A 21,194-nucleotide genomic window follows, 5' to 3' on the forward strand; every position below is an offset into this window, starting at 1 on the left:
ACCCTGGTGGTGCTGTGGGAGAGGGAGTTAATGATGGTGAGAGGTGGCTGGACCCTGGTGGTGCTGTGGGAGAGAGAGTTAATGATGATGATGATGGTGGAGGTGGCTGAACCCTGGTGGTGCTGTGGGAGAGAGAGTTAATGATGGTGGGAGGTGGCTGAACCCTGGTGGTGCTGTGGGAGAGGGAGTTAATGATGGTGAGAGGTGGCTGGACCCTGGTGGTGCTGTGGGAGAGAGAGTTAATGATGATGGTGGGAGGTGGCTGGACCCTGGTGGTGCTGTGGGAGAGAGAGTTAATGATGATGATGGTGGGAGGTGGCTGAACCCTGGTGGTGCTGTGGGAGAGAGAGTTAATGATGATGATGATGGTGGAGGTGGCTGAACCCTGGTGGTGCTGTGGGAGAAAGAGTTAATGATGATGGTGGGAGGTGGCTGAACCCTGGTGGTGCTGTGGGAGAGGGAGTTAATGATGGTGAACCCTGGTGCTGCTGTGGGAGAGAGTTAATGATGATGGTGGGAGGTGGCTGAACCCTGGTGGTGCTGTGGGAGAGAGAGTTAATGATGATGGTGGGAGGTGGCTGAACACTGGTGGTGCTGTGGGAGAGAGAGAGTTAATGATGATGGTGGGAGGTGGCTGGACCCTGGTGGTGCTGTGGGAGAGAGAGTTAATGATGATGGTGGGGAGGTGGCTGAACCCTGGTGGTGCTGTGGGAGAGAGAGTTAATGATGGTGGAGGTGGCTGAACACTGGTGGTGCTGTGGGAGAGAGAGTTAATGATGGTGGTGGGAGGTGGCTGGACCCTGGTGGTGCTGTGGGAGAGAGAGTTAATGATGATGATGATGGTGGGAGGTGGCTGAACCCTGGTGGTGCTGTGGGAGAGAGAGTTAATGATGATGATGGTGGGAGGTGGCTGAACCCTGGTGGTGCTGTGGGAGAAAGAGTTAATGATGGTGGGAGGTGGCTGAACCCTGGTGGTGCTGTGGGAGAGGGAGTTAATGATGGTGAGAGGTGGCTGGACCCTGGTGGTGCTGTGGGAGAGTTAATGATGATGATGATGATGGTGGGAGGTGGCTGGACCCTGGTGGTGCTGTGGGAGAGAGAGTTAATGATGATGATGGTGGGAGGTGGCTGAACCCTGGTGGTGCTGTGGGAGAGAGAGTTAATGATGATGATGGTGGGAGGTGGCTGAACCCTGGTGGTGCTGTGGGAGAGAGAGTTAATGATGGTGGGAGGTGGCTGAACCCTGGTGGTGCTGTGGGAGAGAGAGTTAATGATGGTGGGAGGTGGCTGAACCCTGGTGGTGCTGTGGGAGAGAGAGTTAATGATGATGGTGGGAGGTGGCTGGACCCTGGTGGTGCTGTGGGAGAGAGAGTTATGATGATGGTGGGAGGTGGCTGGACCCTGGTGGTGCTGTGGGAGAGGAGTTAATGATGCTGGTGGTGCTGTGGGAGAGAGGGTTAATGATGGTGGGAGGTGGCTGAACCCTGGTGGTGCTGTGGGAGAAAGAGTTAATGATGATGGTGGGAGGTGGCTGAACCCTGGTGCTGAACCCTGGTGCTGCTGTGGGAGAGAGTTAATGATGATGGTGGGAGGTGGCTGAACCCTGGTGGTGCTGTGGGAGAAAGAGTTAATGATGATGATGATGGTGATGGTGGTGGGAGGTGGCTGAACCCTGGTGGTGCTGTGGGAGAAAGAGTTAATGATGATGGTGGGAGATGGCTGAACCCTGGTGGTGCTGTGGGAGAAAGAGTTAATGATGATGGTGGGAGGTGGCTGAACCCTGGTGCTGAACCCTGGTGCTGCTGTGGGAGAGAGAGTTAATGATGATGGAGGGTGGTTGTGTGGGTGCGTTCTTGACTTTGGCTCCTGCCCTGCCCCCAGGGACCCCAGTGGCATGGAAGCTTGTTTGTTGTTATCAGTGACCCCTAGAGCCGGGGCCCCTGTGTTAAGCGAGGCCTGAATTGGTCATCTCTCTGTAGGTGATGGCTTTGTTATGGAAGGTTTGGGAATCGCTTCCTTTTAGGTGGTTGTAGAATTTAATGGCTCTTTTCTGGATTTTTATAATTAGCGGGTATCGGCCTAATTCTGCTCTGCATTAATTATTTGATGTTTTAAGTTTTACGTTGTCTCAATTTAGTGTGTGTCCCATTTTGTGAATTATTGGTTGGTGAGCGGACCCTAGACCTCACAACCATAAAGGGTAATGGGCTCTATAACTGATATTTTAAGTATTTTTTTGCCAGATCCTAATTGGTATGTCAAATTTTATGCTCCTTTTGATGGAATAGAATGCCCTTCTTGCCATGTCTCTCAGATTGTTCAGAGCTTTGTGAAAGTTACCTGTGGTGCTGATGTTTAGGCCAAGGTATGTATAGTTTGTGTGCTCTAGGGCAACGGTGTCTAGATGGAATTTGTATTTGTGGTCCTGGCGACTTTACATTTTTTGGAACACCATTATTTTGGTCTTAGAGATTTACTGTCAGGGCCCTGGTCTGTCAGAATATGTGCATAAGATCTAGGTGCTGCTGCAGGCTCTTGGCTGGTGACAGAAGCACCAGATCATCAGCAAACAGACATTTGACTAGTAGGGTGAGGCAGGGTACTGCAGACTTTTATTCTACTGCACTCGCCAATTCATTGATAAAAATGTTGAAGAGGGTGGGGCTTGAGCTGCATCCCTGTCTCGCCCCACGGCCCTGTGGGAAGATGTGTGTTTTTTGCCTATTTTAACCGCGCACTTGTTGTTTCTGTACATGGATTTTATAATGTTGTATGTTTTCTTCCCAATCACCATGTGCCTCCATCAATTTGTAAAGCAGACCTTCATGCCAAATTGGGTTGATCTTTTTTTGAAATCAACAAAGCATGAGACTTTGCCTTTGTTTTGGTTTGTCCATTAGGATGTGCAGCGTGAATACGTGGTCTGTCATTTGTTAATTTGGTAAAAAGCCAATTTGTACAGTACATTGTTTTCACTGAGGAAATGTATGAGTCTGCTGTTAATGATAATGCAGAGGCTTTTCCCAAGGTTGCTGTTGACGCATGTCCCACGTAAGTTATTGGGGTCAAATTTGTCTCCACTTTTGTGGATTGGGGTTATCAGTCCTTGGTTCTGAATATTGGGGAAGATTCCAGAGCTAAGGATGATGTTAACAATTTAAGTATAACCAATTGAAATTTGTTGTCTGTATATTTGATCATTTCATCGAGGATACCATCAACACTACATGCCTTTTTGGGTTGGAGGGTTTTTATTTTGTCCTGTAGCTCATTCAAGGGAATTGGAGAATCCAGTGGGTTCTGGTAGTCTTTAATAGTTAATTCTATGATTTCTATTTGATCATGTATATGTTTTTGCTCTTTGTTATAGAGCCAAAAGGAATGGAGAAGTGGTTTACCCAAACATCTCCATTTGGATAGATAATTATTTGTGTTGTTTTCTCATTTTCACAGAAGTGGTTAGTCTATGGATTCTTCAATTACATTGAGCTGATTTCTGACCTGCTGCTCTTTCTTTTTCCATAGTGTAATTCTGTATTGTTTTAGTGATTCACCATACTGAAGGCGTAGACTCAGGTTTTCTGGGTCTCTGTTTTTGGTTGGACAGATTTCTCAATTTCTTTCTTAGGTTTTTACATTCTTCATCAAACCATTTGTCATTGTTGTTCATTTTCTTCAGTTTTCTGTTTTGATTTTTTTTTTATTAGATAGGGAAGCTGAGAGGTCAAATATACTGTTAACATTTTCTACTGACAAATTTACACATTTACTATAACAGTGGAACGTTTTGTCCAGGAAGTTGCCTAGAAGGTATTGAATTTGTTGTTGCCTAATTGTTTTTTGGTAGGTGCCCACACTACATTCCTTCCATCTATAGCATTTCTTAATATTACTGAGTTCCTTTGGCTTTGATGCCTCATGATTGAGTATTGCTCTGTTCATTTGCTATTATCTGATAGGGGTGTCAAAGGGATGAACGCTCTGAGAGACTCTGGGTTGAGGTCAGTGATAAAGTAGTCTACAGTACTACTGCCAAGAGATGAGCTGTAGGTGTAACAACCATAGGAGTCCCAGCGTGTGACAGATCTGCAGGAGTTGTGACCAGTTTTTATTGGTTATGTTGTCATAGGGGAATATGCTGTGTGCTGAGGGTGCCAGGTTCTTGTTCGATTCTGGCATTTAGGCCGCCACAGACTCTGACCTTCATCTGCCTGCTGGTCTCAGCCGTCTGACTGTCTCTCTCTCTCTCGATGGGTCTCTCATTGTCTCCCGATGGGTCTCGCTCTCTCTCGCTCTCTCTCGCTCTCTCTCGCTCTCTCTCGCTCTCGCTCTTTTGCTTGCTATTTCCATCTGGCCTGTCATGTCTGCCCACAAGATGGATATCTCCACTACAAATATACCACTCTACATCTCCAAGGGTGCACTTGGGCTGGTGCCATTCACATATGCACAACATCAGGAATCTTTCTTAGATATTACAACATATAGCTTGAATTTAATAATTTACCTGATTTCTTTGTCCTTCTGTCTCTGTATCTCTGCCTTTCTCTCCGTGTCTCTGTCTTGAACTCAGTGAGGATGTCTCTTTCTGTGTGTGTCTTTGTCTCTCTCTGTGTGTTTAACTACTGTGAGGATGTCTCTGTTTTTTACAACTTCTGTAAGTGAGAATTTGTCAATAAAGACCATCAAAAGTCTCTTCTCTCTCTTCCTCCTCCCCACTCTCTCTCTTTGTCTTTCGCTTTCCCTCTCTCTCACCTCCCTCTCTCTCGCTGTCCCCTCTCATTTCTCTCTCTCTCTGATTTAATCGAGGGTGTTTATCGATGTGAGCGTGTGATTGGTATGGGGAAAAGCTGGGTGTGTAACTGACGGAGGTTGTTTATTGTCTCTGTCTCCAGGAGGTTGTCTTTCTGCCAGGCTTTGACCTTCATCTGCCTGCTGGTCTCTGCCGTCTACCTGTCCTCCCAGCCCAGCGTAAGTTAGTTCTTCACTCCCTTCTCCAGCACACCTCATTAATCAATATAAAAAAATATTTTTAAAATATTTTCTTTTTTTTCTAAATTCTTTGGGGGGGGGGTGTTAGAATACCATTTTGTATATAGTTATTTGTTTCAAAATGAATACCTTCACCAATTTGTCCACTTGGGTACATTTGGGCTACTTGTGTGGGACACCTGGGTGACTTCATGATAAATGTCATAAATGAAACTTTGACAAGTACTGTTGCCCTCATATGTTTCACTGAAATTGTCCCCATCATCATATCTGAATGTTTGTTATATCTTGATCCTTTTAACGATGGTGATACAAAAATAAAAATATAAAACGTATGGTTTTCTTCATTGTTTTATCTAAACCAGATCTATTGTGTTATATTCTCCTATATTCAATTCACATGTACACAAACTTCAGGGTGTTTTCTTTCAAATGGTACCAAGAATATGCATATCCTTGGTTCTGTACCTGAGCTACAGGCTGTTAGATTTGGGCATGTCCTCAGGTGGAAATTGCACATGTCCACAGCGCCTGCTGAGGGCTGGGTTTCACGTCGCTAAAGACGTTTCTTATTTCTCTCCACAGCGCTGCTGCACAGCCGCAAGAGAGTAACAATTATACAGTATATGTGTGAACGAACAGAATTAGTCAAATTAAGCACTTAACTGTTCTGCGAGCGTGTGATTTCATGTTGTCAAGATAACACTACTAAATAATGAAAATTAACACTTTCGCTAGGAAAGCTTTTGGAAACCTCAGACAAGAATGTTTGGATTCACCTCAACACCTACTGACTGGATGCCCACGGTTTTGAGTCAACTCATGAAACAATGCTACATTAATGGGACATTTCCAATCATTCCCCTGAAATGGCTGACGTGAAATGGAATTGAACCCATCCTGGCTGGACGCTTTATAAACTCACAGACCTCATTCAGTAGCCTGCTCCCAGATCTGTTTGTGCATTCTTGCCAACTCCTATTGGCTTGACAATGACCATAGGAGTTGGCAAGACAGCAGAAACAGGTCTGAGAACAGGGCCTGATTAGTCTGATGCTCTAATCTGTGCAAAGAAAGTTTGTGTACCAAATGGCACCCTATTCCCTATATAGTGCACTATTATCCCTAACCCTATGGGCCCTGGTCAAAAGTAGTGGCCTATATAAGGAATAGGGTGCCATTTGGGACACAAATCCCTGTTCTCCAGTGTTTCCCTGAGGAAAATCCAGGTCATTTAGATAATATAGAAATCAAAGTGCTCCAACTAGTATCAGATGTGATGAGGGGTCCAGCTAGCACGGAGATTGAGGTTCTGAGGTTCTGGAAGAAAGGAGCTGATTGGAATGTTTGTGTAGCGTTTAGCCTGCTAATGGAGGCGGGGATGGCGGCATGTTCCTATAGGGCTGGTAGTTGCCCTCCATCTCTCTCCCATCTGGGCACTCTCTAATTGCTGCGTTGCCCCTTGCTTCTCCTTCAAGCGGAGCGGCCATCTTTCATCACTGTTTGTCTGGTTGTCAGGGAGAGCCTGAGGGTAAGGAGGCTTTCCTGACACACGTACACACACCCCTCACACTCCCCCACACACACCTCCTCCTGACATCCCAAATAGTCCTCTGTCCACCCCCCACCCAAACCCCCTTAAACAAAGCTGTGTTTTTATTAACATGGAATTCCATCCAGTCCTTCCATTCTGTCCCCCTGTCAGAGACGTCAAAGCCAAATGCCTTCCTCTAGTTTCCCTCAGAACATTGACACACAGACAGACCAGTTTAAAATGTGGCTGATGCCTTCCTCTCTAGTTTCCCTCAGAACATTGACACACAGACAGACCGGTTTAAAATGTGGCTGATGCCTTCCTCTCTAGTTTCCCTCAGAACATTGACACACAGACAGACCGGTTTAAAATGTGGCTGATGCCTTCCTCTCTAGTTTCCCTCAGAACATTGACACAGACAGACAGACCGGTTTAAAATGTGGCTGATGCCTTCCTCTCTAGTTTCCCTCAGAACATTGACACACAGACAGACCGGTTTAAAATGTGGCTGATGCCTTCCTCTCTAGTTTCCCTCAGAACATTGACACACAGACAGACCGGTTTAAAATGTGGCTGATGCCTTCCTCTCTAGTTTTCCTCAGAACATTGACACACAGACAGACCGGTTTAAAATGTGGCTGATGCCTTCCTCTCTAGTTTTCCTCAGAATATTGACACAGACAGACGGTTTAAAATGTGGCTGATGCCTTCCTCTCTAGTTTCCCTCAGAACATTGACACACAGACAGACCGGTTTAAAATGTGGCTGATGCCTTCCTCTCTAGTTTCCTCAGAACATTGACACACAGACAGACCGGTTTAAAATGCCTTCCTCTCTAGTTTCCCTCAGAACATTGACACACAGACAGACCGGTTTAAAATGTGGCTGATGCCTTCCTCTCTAGTTTCCCTCAGAACATTGACACACAGACAGACCGGTTTAAAATGTGGCTGATGCTCTAGTTTCCCTCAGAACTCTCAGTTTCCCTCAGAACATTGACACACAGACAGACCGGTTTAAAATGTGGCAGCAAAACTGAACTTGAAGTTGAATTTACAGCCTTGTTAACACCATCTGTTGGTCCTGGACTTTCTCTCTCACTCACTCACTCACTCACTCACTCACTCACTCACTCACTCACTCACAAAAACCCTCCGGTGGCTGAGACAGTCAACCATTGCCCAGCCATGTCCGTTAACCCTCAGCCAATCATCCATGTCATTCCTCTGACTGGGTTATAGTGAAAAGGGGAGTGATCAAATGGAGCACTTTACAGGTGTTTGTCCGACTAAAGTAGGCAAGTCAACTAAGATGAAATCATGTCATGGGCGGGATCTGAACCCGGCTCACCCACGGTAGAGACCAAAGTCTCAAATCAAAGTGTATTGGTTGCATATTTTATAGAGGTTGCAGCGAAATGCTTACTAGCTCCTAACAATGCAGTATCATGTCAAACAAGTACACAAATAATAAACAAGATATAACAAATTAAAAACACAACAGGAAATCAAGATGATAGATTATTTTGTTTAGATCATTTAAGAAAAAAAGGATTACTAAATACATTTAATCCCACTTTTTAACACAAGAAAGTGTAAAAATCAAGGGGTATGAATACTTTCTGAAGCCCCTGTAGATGTGAATGATGTGTGTAGACAATATGGACAGTATGGGAATAGAAAGGTGTGTGTATAGCAGTAGTTATATAGGATGAGCCATTACTAGTATACACTATATACGTGTTAATTAGGTAAAACAGTATGTAAACATTATTAAAGTGACCAGTGTTCAATGACTCTATGTACATAGGGCAGTGATCTCTAACGTGTGGGGTAGATAACCCGGGTTGTAGCCGGCTAGTGACCGTGTCTTAGGTTCAGGGCAGGGTATTGGGCTGAGGCCGGCTAGTAGTGACTGTGCCTCTCGATCCCAGATTTGATGGTCCCAGTCTCTTGAAGCACCTGTACTGTCTCCTCCTAGACGGTAGCGGGATGAACAGGCCATGTCTCGGGGGGCTGGGGTCCTGGGCCTTCTTCACCACACTGTCTGTGTGAAGGGACCATTTCAGGTCACCAGTGATGTGCACGCCGAGGAACATGAAACATTTGACCCTCTCCGTCGATGTGGATGGGGGTGTGCTCTCTGCTGTCTCCTATAGTCTACGATTAGCTCCTTCATTTTGTTGACATTGAGGGAGAGGTTGTTTTCCTGGCACCACTCCACCAGGTCTCTCACCTCCTCCCTGTTGGCTCTCCTCATTGTTGGTAATCAGGCCTACTACTCTTGTGTCGTCAGCAAACTTGATGATTGAGTTGGAGACCTGCCTGGCCACACACTCATGGGTGAACAGGGAGTACAATGTTCGAAACTTGACATTGATTTTGAAGTCGCAGGCAGGGCCACCTCATCACGAGACCATGAACCTGCGGCGCGTTGCTACACAGGTGCTGGGCAATAATGCACGATGTACAAAGAAAGGCCAACACACTGTATCATGCTGCTCCCCTGTGCTTTATCCATCCACTATGTTACACAAACAACAATTCAACTTTGTGGAAGTCTTTATTCTCTTACCAGAATCTTACCTGAGTCATTCAGATGCATCAAAATTACACACTTGAAAAACAACTATCTACCTTGATAACTACCATAGTTACCAATAATATGATTTAGTCTTCATAAAGGTGTGAATAGAAATGTGGATATTCCCTTTTTGAATCTCAATGAATAAGAATACATAGACGGGGGACCTGATCCTAGATCAGTACTCCTACCCTGAGACGTCCATCCATTCTGGTAGCCAGGTCAACCTGATTACCTATAAGCCACTCTGAGAGCGTTCAATTCAGAGGTCTTGTGGTAAAACTATCTGCCATTATTCATTTATTTTATATTTAACTAGGAAAGTCAGTTAAGAACAAATTCTTATTTACAATGACGGCCTACCCCAGCCAAACCCAGACGACGCTGGGCCAATTGTGTGCCGCCCTATGGGACTCCCAATCACGGACAGATGTGACAGCCTGGATTCGAAACCAGGGACTATTGTACTGAGATGCAGTGCCTTAGACCGCTGCACCACTCAGGAGTCCAAGAAGAGATTGCGATTGTAAGGTTGTGGGTTTGTTTCCTGGTCGAGTTGAACCAAAGACTCTAGAAACGAGGGCTCTCTGCTTGGCACACAGCAGAAGGGAGATAGTTTGGGGGTAAGGCCCTGCGACAGACTAGCATGTCCAAGGGGTGGACACCAAGCTGCCTCACACTACAGAAATAGATGGGCTCCTGTCCTATGGGCTGTTTTGGCTCAGACAAATATGACATTTACTCTGTAGAAGTGAAGGGGATTCCTGATTCACTCTACCTTACCTTCAATCACCTCTCCTGGAATATATTGAGGGATAAGGGGATAATAAAGGGGATTGGGGGGTGTTTGGAAAGGTCAGAGGTTGTTTTCATTAGTCTAGTATGCCAGGCCTTCCTATCGGCAACTTTATGGATGCTAATTGAACTGGCGGTGGTTGTAACCCCAGGTCACCCTGCCATGGACCATATGATAGAGTGTGTAATGTCGTCCTCTAGACTCGTCACTCCTGAACCTTAACTGAGGGAAATCTGACTCTGTCAATTATAAAGAGGCAGATTTTGGGGCTGATTTCCAATCCACTCACTTGGCCTTTAGTGACTCTCCCTCATTGACCTGAAAATACCTGATTAGTATACAAATAATATGGCCTAAACTCCACCCAGGGCTAGGGCTCTCAGAGAGATAGGTGGGGATATAAACATATTGCTTACAGCTATGCACAACAAGGGAACTGATTGATCTGAAACCGGGCCAATAGTAACCAACCAGGAAGTCAGGGTGAACACACACCTTCAGCACAGGTGTCAACCACGTACGTGCGCAGCAAGGCTTTCAGTAGAAGTATATGTTTGTCAATGAGGGATACATAATAATGTGTACTGTAAGTGAAAGGTTTTGAAGCCCATGCTCTGCTCCCCTATGAAAGATAAGAAGGATCACTGACAGTTTAAATCCACCCCCAGAGAAACCCTGGAATGCTTTTGAAAATGAACCGTTTAGTTCTCTCATCATTTTGTAGTTTGGCTGTGTTTACAGTTGTCACATAATGGTGCAGGTACACACACACACTCTTGAAATAGATTTATGTGATGGAGATGAAGCTTTTATATACAGCACTAAACAACTGGCTTCCCCAAGGTGATCTTGTTGACCGGTAGCAGGTTGTGTACAAACACACACACACACACACCTACTACACCGCTTTCACGCATTCATGGTATTTACCTCACCTATACCTTGCTTTCACCCCTCCTCTCTCTCACACACACACAAACACATTGATGCACACACACACACACACACACACAGTGTGATATGTTAAATACTTATCCAGGCATTGTAAGATCTGGTATGCGTCTGCAATGTAGTCGGGCATGAACTCTAACTTTATGAACATGGGCCCAGAGCTCCACAAAGCTCCACATGTTCATTAGGAATGAATGTACTGCTTTAATCATAATGTGTGAGTGGTAATAACGGAAACTGATTTGACTGTTGTCTAAGTGTATTGTTAAATGACCAAATCAATCAGTCAATTGTTCAATCCAAAGTGACGTATCTTCTAAGGAATCATAATTGGGGCCCTAGAGAATCCATTCTTCAACCAATAAGCTAATGGCCTTGGCCCTTTGGGATCAATTCTGTAGGAATCAATGAATAATCAGTTGATGCAGAGTGTTGTTTGTAATGTATGTGAACCATTAGAAATATATCAATAGAGTCTAGTTTACTTTACGTCAATAAATTATGCTGACCTCTGACCTTCTGTGTCTCAGTCTTCCTGGGTGTCTGCGTGGGGTCCTTCAGAGGGTCGTTCAGCGCGTGCCCGACGACAGCTGCACTACAGGAACGAATGGGCCTCGTGGAATGGCTGGTCCGTGTGCTCGCGCTCATGTGGGGGAGGGGCCTCTGTGCGAACACGCACCTGCATCACCAGGTAAGAACCAGGGATGGTCCAATCACAATAGAGACTTGTTTCAAACAGGTTAATCCTCAAAAAATGTCAGTGAATGTCTTTGTATGCTGCTTTCTAGTATTTGCTGTGGTCTATCTAGTAATAAAACATGAGAACACAATGACTACCACAAACTTTCCCATTCAAGTCAGATTTCTGTAAGGGGATGACCAGTGGCCTTATTTAGTGTGCCCATAAGTGTACAGTCTTACACTAAAAGTGCATTATCATCATTTTCACAATTTCACAGTATTATTCCAACCTTATTTTGAGGAAATATAAAACATAGGAAAATCAAGTTTTTAACTGGACAGGGCCTTTAACATTTTGACCACAATGTCCCCAGTCAGATTGATTACTTCTAAAATGAAAACATTTTGCTGGAGGCTCATCCCTGTGTTCAGTAGGCTTACAGTAATCTCTGTTAAAGCAGAAGTAAAATCTCACATCATTTGGTCAGCTGCGTGTTTAACTTTGGTGTTCATATATATTAGAAATGTACATTTCCAGCAAATGTCAAGTCTCCCCCCGCTGATCCGTGTGGGCACAGGTGCGATGCACTCGAGGCGAATCAGTTTAAGCATCGCCTTTTCCCAATCCTGATTCATCCAAATAACCAGTGACAAAAAAATTAACTAATGCTGCTCGGATCTCACATCATTGTCATTTTCATAAATGACTGAACTCTGTCCCAGGAACCCAGTTGGCGGACCATGTTCAGGAGACCCCAGACAATACAAGATCTGCAACACCAAGGTATGTGTCAACACGATGACATCACCACACAGGGAAAGCAGTATGCTGTGTTTGCACATGTCTATCATGCCAAGACCTACTGGCCCAATACAACATCCACAATATCATGCAGCCAAGTGAGTGTCAAGCTTGTGTACACAACGCAATGGAAAACGGTTTAAAACATTTTGGAAAGGAAGATTTAAAGGAGCATTTTGTTTTGGATGAGTCCAGGAAGTCCCTATAGTCTAATTAACACATCCCTGGTCTCACCTGTTGAAGTGCCAACTCCTCTGACTCCTGCCATAGGCCTATACATGACACGCTGGCAAGACAATGGATAAACACAACACAACGAGGAGTTGGCTAAATCACAAACAGATCTGTAACCCTGCGTCAGCCTTGTCTGTATGACAGGAATTTGTTGTCTATCAATTTGTCACTTGTTGCTTTTTTTTGGAGTTTGAGATTCCACTGTGTTACAATCTCATTGTAACTGTGACTTGTTGTCATGTGCTGTCTACTGCAGACCCCCATTCACTCTTTGCCCCGAGACACAAGGGTTCGATTTCTGGTCCGCCCTAAAGTCAATCACTTTCAACCCTGCATCATCCCTTTCTGCTTTCTCCCTTTCTTCACTGTCTAAGAATAACCAGACCGAAGGGAAAGATACATCTGTTCTCCTTCAACAAGAAAAAAGGTGTAATCAGAATCACAACTTGTGAATGATGGATTTCTATACAGAATGGTCGATGCAGACCTTCGTATTGTTGTCAAACATTTTGAAACGATAAGCTAAGTGTGCTTCAGGGCTGATGACAAAGTTGGTTCAGTGAATGTGAACTGTGCTGTTACTATATTTAACTAAGCAGGTATGCTGTCTGGGCGTGATCGCTTTCACTGACACATGAACCTGTCACTCCATTGTACTGTACACAAGTTGAGCTCCTGATACTATATGAATGGTACATACACTTCTATCTGAGTCCCAGAAATAGATAGATACAACAGAGTTTTCATCTACACCCTCAGTGAATAGTATATTTTCATGGTATATATTCTTGAAGATATCCCGTCCAAGATGTCGGTTTACTTGGAAGGTGTACGGTGAGGATCCTCTGTCAGAAGTATGGGTGCGTACATGTGTGTTTAGACAGTGAGTCAGTATTGGTTACAGTATATTAAACATATTAACATAAGGTGGTGAGGTGTGTTGAGGCATGTGTGAGTACATAGCACTGGGTAACCAGGTCTCTCTACTGTATGTATCTGTCTGCTGCAGGGGTGTGCTGGGGGCTCAGAGGACTTCAGGGAGATGCAGTGTTCTGCCTACAACGACAGACCGCTGGTGGCTGGAAACAGTTACAGATGGACCACCTTCCATGGAGGTCGGTGAGGCATTGTGTGTGAGGTGTGTGTGTGTGTGTGTGTGTGTGTGTGTGTGTGTGTGTGTGTGTGTGTGTGTGTGTGTGTGTGTGTGTGTGTGTGTGTGTGTGTGTGTGTGTGTGTGTGTGTGTGTGTGTGTGTGTGTGTGTGTGTGTGTGTGTGTGTGTGTGTGTGTGCGCACTAAATGTGGCATGTGTCCATTGGGAAATCTGCTTGTCATTTGGCCACATCTGTATTATGAGTTCAGTCCATACTCTCCACTGACCTGTTTCACCCTTTCCCCTCTGCACCCTACCCCCACCAACCCTTCCCCCCATTTCATACCTCCTTCCCCGTTCTCCTACCTCATTCCATTCCCATCTGTCCTCCACCTGCTACTAGTTACCTGCTTCCATCAATTAAAATGTCCAGTTGTTTTAAACCCTGTCCTGCAGTACTACGGCGAGGAGATAATAGACTAGAATAGCCAGTAACGTGACTAACCCAACTTTCTAGTAACTGTACTGTTTAGTCGTATGTGAGAGGTAATGTCTGTCTATGAGGAGGTTGTTTATATGTGTATGTTTGCCTTGTCTTGTGATACCACCTCCTAACCTAAGGTTCTAACCCGTGTGAGCTGAGCTGTCTGGCCCAGGGTCACAACTTCTACTACAACTTTGGTCGTGTCCTGGACGGCACTGCCTGCAGTAAAGAGCCTGGAGATGTGTGTGTCAACGGAAAATGCTTGGTGAGTGACAATTTTGTGTGTGTGTGTCCACTACGCAGAGAGGTGGTCTCACTATGTGTGTGTGTGTCCACTACGCAGAGAGGTGGTCTCACTATGTGTGTGTGTGTCCACTACGCAGAGAGGTGGTCTCACTATGTGTGTGTGTGTCCACTATGCAGAGAGGTGGTCTCACTATGTGTGTGTGTGTCCACTACGCAGAGAGGTGGTCTCACTATGTGTGTGTGTGTCCACTACGCAGAGAGGTGGTCTCACTATGTGTGTGTGTGTCCACTACGCAGAGAGGTGGTCTCACTATGTGTGTGTGTGTCCACTATGCAGAGAGGTGGTCTCACTATGTGTGTGTGTGTGTGTCCACTACGCAGAGAGGTGGTCTCACTATGTGTGTGTGTGTGTGTCCACTACGCAGAGAGGTGGTCTCACTATGTGTGTGTGTGTGTGTCCACTACGCAGAGAGGTGGTCTCACTATGTGTGTGTGTGTCCACTACGCAGAGAGGTGGTCTCACTATGTGTGTGTGTGTCCACTACGCAGAGAGGTGGTCTCACTATGTGTGTGTGTCAGGCAGTACTGGAATCGAAAGCACACACTCTCACTCTTGCATCCCCTTTCTCTCTGTCTGGGCAGTATTGGGAATGTCTCTGTCTGGGCAGTATTGGGACTGTCTCTGTCTGGGCAGTAATTGGGACTGTCTCTGTCTGGGCAGTATTGGGACTGTCTCTGTCTGGGCAGTATTGGGACTGTCTCTGTCTGGGCAGTATTGGGACTGTCTCTGTCTGGGCAGTATTGGGACTGTCTCTGTCTGGGCAGTATTGGGACTGTCCCTGTCTGGGCAGTATTGGGACTGTCTCTGTCTGGGCAGTATTGGGACTGTGTTGACCATTTCCTCTGGTTCCCTTAGGAGTAGTTTACTCATCCTGTGCGTAAGGACCAGAGTGCACATGTCAGAACACACACACACACACGCACACACACACGCACGCACGCACACACACACACACACACACACACACACACACACACACACACACACACACACACACACACACACACACACACACACACACACACACACACACACACACACACACACACACACACACGCTCGCACACAAACACAGCCTCTAAAGGATAGACGGAGCAAAATAAATGTCAAGGGCTGATATTCCTTGTGGCTTTTTCTTTTATAACTAATTCATGTTTACTCAAAGCTGGATTACATTTACATTTAAGTCATTTAGCAGACGCTCTTATCCAGAGCGACATACAAATTGGTGCATTCACCTTATCACATCCAGTGGAACAGTCACTTTACAATAGTGCATCTAAATCTTAAAGGGGGGGGGGTGAGAGGGAATACTTATCCTATCCTAGGTATTAAAGAGGTGTCTCCGGAAAAGAGGTGGGGTTTCAGGTGTCTCCGGAAGGTGGTGATTGACTCCGCTGTCCTGGCGTCGTGAGGGAGTTTGTTCCACCATTGGGGGGCCAGAGCAGCGAACAGTTTTGACTGGGCTGAGCGGGAGCTGTACTTCCTCAGTGGTAGGGAGGCGAGCAGGCCAGAGGTGGATGAACGCAGTGCCCTTGTTTGGGTGTAGGGCCTGATCAGAGCCTGGAGGTACTGAGGTGCCGTTCCCCTCACAGCTCCGTAGGCAAGCACCATGGTCTTGTAGCGGATGCGAGCTTCAACTGGAAGCCAGTGGAGAGAACGGAGGAGCGGGGTGACGTGAGAGAACCTATGAAGGTTGAACACCAGACGGGCTGCGGCGTTCTGGATGAGTTGAAGGGGTTTAATGGCACAGGCAGGGAGCCCAGCCAACAGCGAGTTGCAGTAATCCAGACGGGAGATGACAAGTGCCTGGATTAGGACCTGCGCCGCTTCCTGTGTGAGGCAGGGTCGTACTCTGCGGATGTTGTAGAGCATGAACCTACAGGAACGGGCCACCGCCTTGATGTTGGTTGAGAACGACAGGGTGTTGTCCAGGATCACACCAAGGTTCTTAGCGCTCTGGGAGGAGGACACAATGGAGTTGTCAACCGTGATGGCGAGATCATGGAACGGGCAGTCCTTCCCCGGGAGGAAGAGCAGCTCTGTCTTGCCGAGGTTCAGCTTGAGGTGGTGATCCGTCATCCACACTGATATGTCTGCCAGACATGCAGAGATGCGATTCGCCACCTGGTCATCAGAAGGGGGAAAGGAGAAGATTAGTTGTGTGTCGTCTGCATAGCAATGATAGGAGAGACCATGTGAGGTTATGACAGAGCCAAGTGACTTGGTGTATAGCGAGAATAGGAGAGGGCCTAGAACAGAGCCCTGGGGGACACCAATGGTGAGAGCGCGTGGTGAGGAGACAGATTCTCGCCACGCCACCTGGTAGGAGCGAGCTGTCAGGTAGGACGCAATCCAAGCGTGGGCCGCGCCGGAGATGCCCAACTCGGAGAGGGTGGAGAGGAGGATCTGATGGTTCACAGTATCGAAGGCAGCCGATAGATCTAGAAGGATGAGAGCAGAGGAGAGAGAGTTAGCTTTAGCAGTGCGGAGCGCCACCGTGATACAGAGGAGAGCAGTCTCAGTTGAATGACTAGTCTTGAAACCTGACTGATTTGGATCAAGAAGGTCATTCAGAGAGAGATAGCGGGAGAGCTGGCCAAGGACGGCACGTTCAAGAGTTTTGGAGAGAAAAGAAAGAAGGGATACTGGTCTGTAATTGTTGACATCGGAGGGATCGAGTGTAGGTTTTTTCAGAAGGGGTGCAACTCTCGCTCTCTTGAAGACGGAAGGGACGTAGCCAGCGGTCAGGGATGAGTTGATGAGCGAGGTGAGGTAAGGGAGAAGGTCTCCGGAAATGGTCTGGAGAAGAGGGGAGGGGATAGGGTCAAGCGGGCAGGTTGTTGGGCGGCCGGCCGTCACAAGACGCGAGATTTCATCTGGAGAGAGAGGGGAGAAAGAGGTCAGAGCACAGGGTAGGGCAGTGTGAGCAGAACCAGCGGTGTCGTTTGACTTAGCAAACGAGGATCGGATGTTGTCGACCTTCTTTTCAAAATGGTTGACGAAGTCGTCTGCAGAGAGGGAGGAGGGGGGAGGGGGAGGAGGATTCAGGAGGGAGGAGAAGGTGGCAAAGAGCTTCCTAGGGTTAGAGGCAGATGCTTGGAATTTAGCGTGGTAGAAAGTGGCTTTAGCAGCAGAGACAGAGGAGGAAAATGTAGAGAGGAGGGAGTGAAAGAATGCCAGGTCCGCAGGGAGGCGAGTTTTCCTCCATTTCCGCTCGGCTGCCAGGAGCCCTGTTCTGTGAGCTCGCAATGAGTCATCGAGCCACGGAGCGGGAGGGGAGGACCGAGCCGGCCTGGAGGATAGGGGACATAGAGAGTCAAAGGATGCAGAGAGGGTGGAGAGGAGGGTTGAGGAGGCAGAATCAGGAGATAGGTTGGAGAAGGTTTGAGCGGAGGGAAGAGATGATAGGATGGAAGAGGAGAGAGTAGCGGGGGAGAGAGAGCGAAGGTTGGGACGGCGCGATACCATCCGAGTAGGGGCAGTGTGGGAGGTGTTGGATGAGAGCGAGAGGGAAAAGGATACAAGGTAGTGTTCGGAGACTTGGAGGGGAGTTGCAATGAGGTTAGTGGAAGAACAGCATCTAGTAAAGATGAGGTCGAGCGTATTGCCTGCCTTGTGAGTAGGGGGGGAAAGTGTGAGAGGGTGAGGTCAAAAGAGGAGAGGAGTGGAAAGAAGGAGGCAGAGAGGAATGAGTCAAAGGTAGACGTGGGGAGGTTAAAGTCGCCCAGAACTGTGAGAGGTGAGCCGTCCTCAGGAAAGGAGCTTATCAAGGCATCAAGCTCATTGATGAACTCTCCGAGGGAACCTGGAGGGCGATAAATGATAAGGATGTTAAGCTTGAAAGGGCTGGTAACTGTGACAGCATGGAATTCAAAGGAGGCGATAGACAGATGGGTAAGGGGAGAAAGAGAGAATGACCACTTGGGAGAGATGAGGATCCCGGTGCCACCACCCCGCTGACCAGAAGCTCTCGGGGTGTGCGAGAACACGTGGGCGGACGAAGAGAGAGCAGTAGGAGTAGCAGTGTTGTCTGTGGTGATCCATGTTTCCGTTAGTGCCAAGAAGTCGAGGGACTGGAGGGAGGCATAGGCTGAGATGAACTCTGCCTTGTTGACCGCAGATCGGCAGTTCCAGAGGCTACCGGAGACCTGGAACTCCACGTGGGTCGTGCGCGCTGGGACCACCAGATTAGGGTGGCCGCGGCCACGCGGTGTGGAGCGTTTGTATGGTCTGTGCAGAGAGGAGAGAACAGGGATAAACAGACACATAGTTGACAGGCTACAGAAGAGGCTACGCTAATGCAAAGGAGATTGGAATGACAAGTGGACTACTCGTCTCGAATGTTCAGAAAGTTAAGCTACGTAGCAAGAATCTTCATGAAGTTTCGATAAGGGAACACTAATGGTACTTGCTGCACTCTAAGAAACAGAATGTACAAACAGAGCGTCAGCAGAATGTTACTCTAGGCCCATAAATTCGGTGTGTGTGTGTGTTCTGAGGGTCAAAGCAGAGGCCCCCAAACTCTAAGCTCTGGCCCTCCGCCACAAAATTCTCAACCTAAGTGATTCCTGCAGGACAGTGACCGAGTGTTCAAGCAGCAGAGAAAGACGCACGGACACACACGGACGCACACGGACACACACACACGGGGACACACGGGGACACGGGGACACGGACACACACACACGGGGACACACGGGGACACACGGGGACACATGGACACAAACATGTTGTTGCTCTGTGTATGTGGAACAATGCAACAAGGGATGCACGAGGGGCCCTTTCAGGGACACACACTCACACACACACACCTCAGTAATAGGGTTCTCCCATCCCCCCACACACACCTCAGTAATAGGGTTCTCCCATCCCCCCACACACACCTCAGTAATAGGGTTCTCCCATCCCCCCACACACACCTCAGTAATAGGGTTCTCCCATCCCCCACACACACACCTCAGTAATAGGGTTCTCCCATCCCCCACACACACACCTCAGTAATAGGGTTCTCCCATCCCCACACACACACCTCAGTAATAGGGTTCTCCCATCCCCACACACACACCTCAGTAATAGGGTTCTCCCATCCCCACACACACACCTCAGTAATAGGGTTCTCCCATCCCCCACACACACCTCAGTAATAGGGTTCTCCCATCCCCCACACACACCTCAGTAATAGGGTTCTCCCATCCCCACACACACACCTCAGTAATAGGGTTCTCCCATCCCCCCACACACACCTCAGTAATAGGGTTCTCCCATCCCATCCCCCCACACACACACCTCAGTAATAGGGTTCTCCCATCCCCCCACACACACCTCAATAATAGGGTTCTCACATCCCCCCACACACACCTCAGTAATAGGGTTCTCCCATCCCCCCACACATACCTCAGTAATAGGGTTCTCCCATCCCCCACACACACACCTCAGTAATAGGGTTCTCCCATCCCCCACACACACACCTCAGTAATAGGGTTCTCCCATCCCCCACACACACACCTCAATAATAGGGTTCTCCCATCCCATACACACACACCTCAGTAATAGGGTTCTCCCCACACACACCTCAGTAATAGGGTTCTCCCACACACACACCTCAGTAATAGGGTTCTCCCACACACACACCTTAGTAATAGGGTTCTCCCACACACACCTCAGTAATAGGGTTCTCCCACACACACCTCAGTAATAGGGTTCTCCCACACACACCTCAGGAATAGGGTTCTCCCACACACACCTCAGGAATAGGGTTCTCCCACACACACACCTCAGTAATAGGGTTCTCCCACACACACACCTCAGTAATAGGGTTCTCCCACACACACACCTCAGTAATAGGGTTCTCCCACACACACCTCAGTAAAGGGTTCTCCCACACACACACCTCAGTAATAGGGTTCTCCCATCCCCCACACACACCTCTGTAATAGGGTTCTCCCATCCCCCACACACTCCAGCAGATGGAGATGATTGGAAAATCAATTCTCTCCCCAGAGGTTGAGGCTTTGGTCATTAGTACATTATGGTCCTCCATCAAATCCCAAAATCAAAATGTGTGTGTGTGTGCAGAGAAATGTAGGAGTGTGAACATTAGCATTTTGGTCTTTATGTCTGTGTGTGTGCTTGTATGTCTTTGTGTGAGTTGATGTGTATGAGGGGATTTATGGGGCGTGAGGTCAGCGGTGGCCCTAAACTGTCTGAGGTCCCAGGGGGCGTGGTCTAGGACAGGAAGCAGATGCAGAGTCCAGCTGGTCTGGAAGGCGGCGTGACACAGATTGAGTTCAGGCCCACACTACACATAGCTGCCTGGACTAAATGTGTGTGTGTGTGTGGGCGTATTCATGTATACAGTAAAGAGTGCCTCGTGCACTCAGGTAGCTTGTTGTGTTGATTCATATACTGTTGCGTACACAGATTCACTGTGTGTGTGTGAGGGGTAGATAATTATATGTTTCCTAGATTGCTGGTCTCTACTCTAGAAACTCCCACTTGATTGGTTTTCTCTGCACTGCAGGAGGAACATACAGATTGTAATCTGACTGGTGTGTAGCAAGCAAATGACCCCTGACCCCACACACACACACACATTCAAACATACACAGAGGCCCACTTGAATCTGGGGCAGCAGCTAGCCGAGTGGTTAGAGTGTTGGGCCAGTAACCGGTGTTGGATCGAATCCCCAAACTGACAAGGTAAAAATATGTTGCTCTGCCCCTGAACAAGGCAGTTA

General features: G+C 47.4%; 1 protein-coding gene across 1 annotated transcript in view; it reads left to right on the forward strand.

Moving 5' to 3' along the window:
* Positions 1-21,194, forward strand: part of adamtsl5 (ADAMTS like 5) — a 75,187-nt gene that overhangs the window by 24,559 nt on the left and 29,434 nt on the right. The window contains exons 2-6 of the mRNA XM_046333042.1: positions 4,896-4,971; positions 11,387-11,547; positions 12,261-12,321; positions 13,583-13,688; positions 14,286-14,413. Coding sequence (XP_046188998.1) covers positions 4,896-4,971; positions 11,387-11,547; positions 12,261-12,321; positions 13,583-13,688; positions 14,286-14,413 — 532 coding nt within the window. The remainder of the gene's footprint in view (positions 1-4,895; positions 4,972-11,386; positions 11,548-12,260; positions 12,322-13,582; positions 13,689-14,285; positions 14,414-21,194) is intronic.

Source organism: Oncorhynchus gorbuscha, unplaced genomic scaffold (assembly GCF_021184085.1).
Source record: "Oncorhynchus gorbuscha isolate QuinsamMale2020 ecotype Even-year unplaced genomic scaffold, OgorEven_v1.0 Un_scaffold_333, whole genome shotgun sequence".
Classification (NCBI taxonomy): Eukaryota; Metazoa; Chordata; class Actinopteri; order Salmoniformes; family Salmonidae; genus Oncorhynchus; species Oncorhynchus gorbuscha.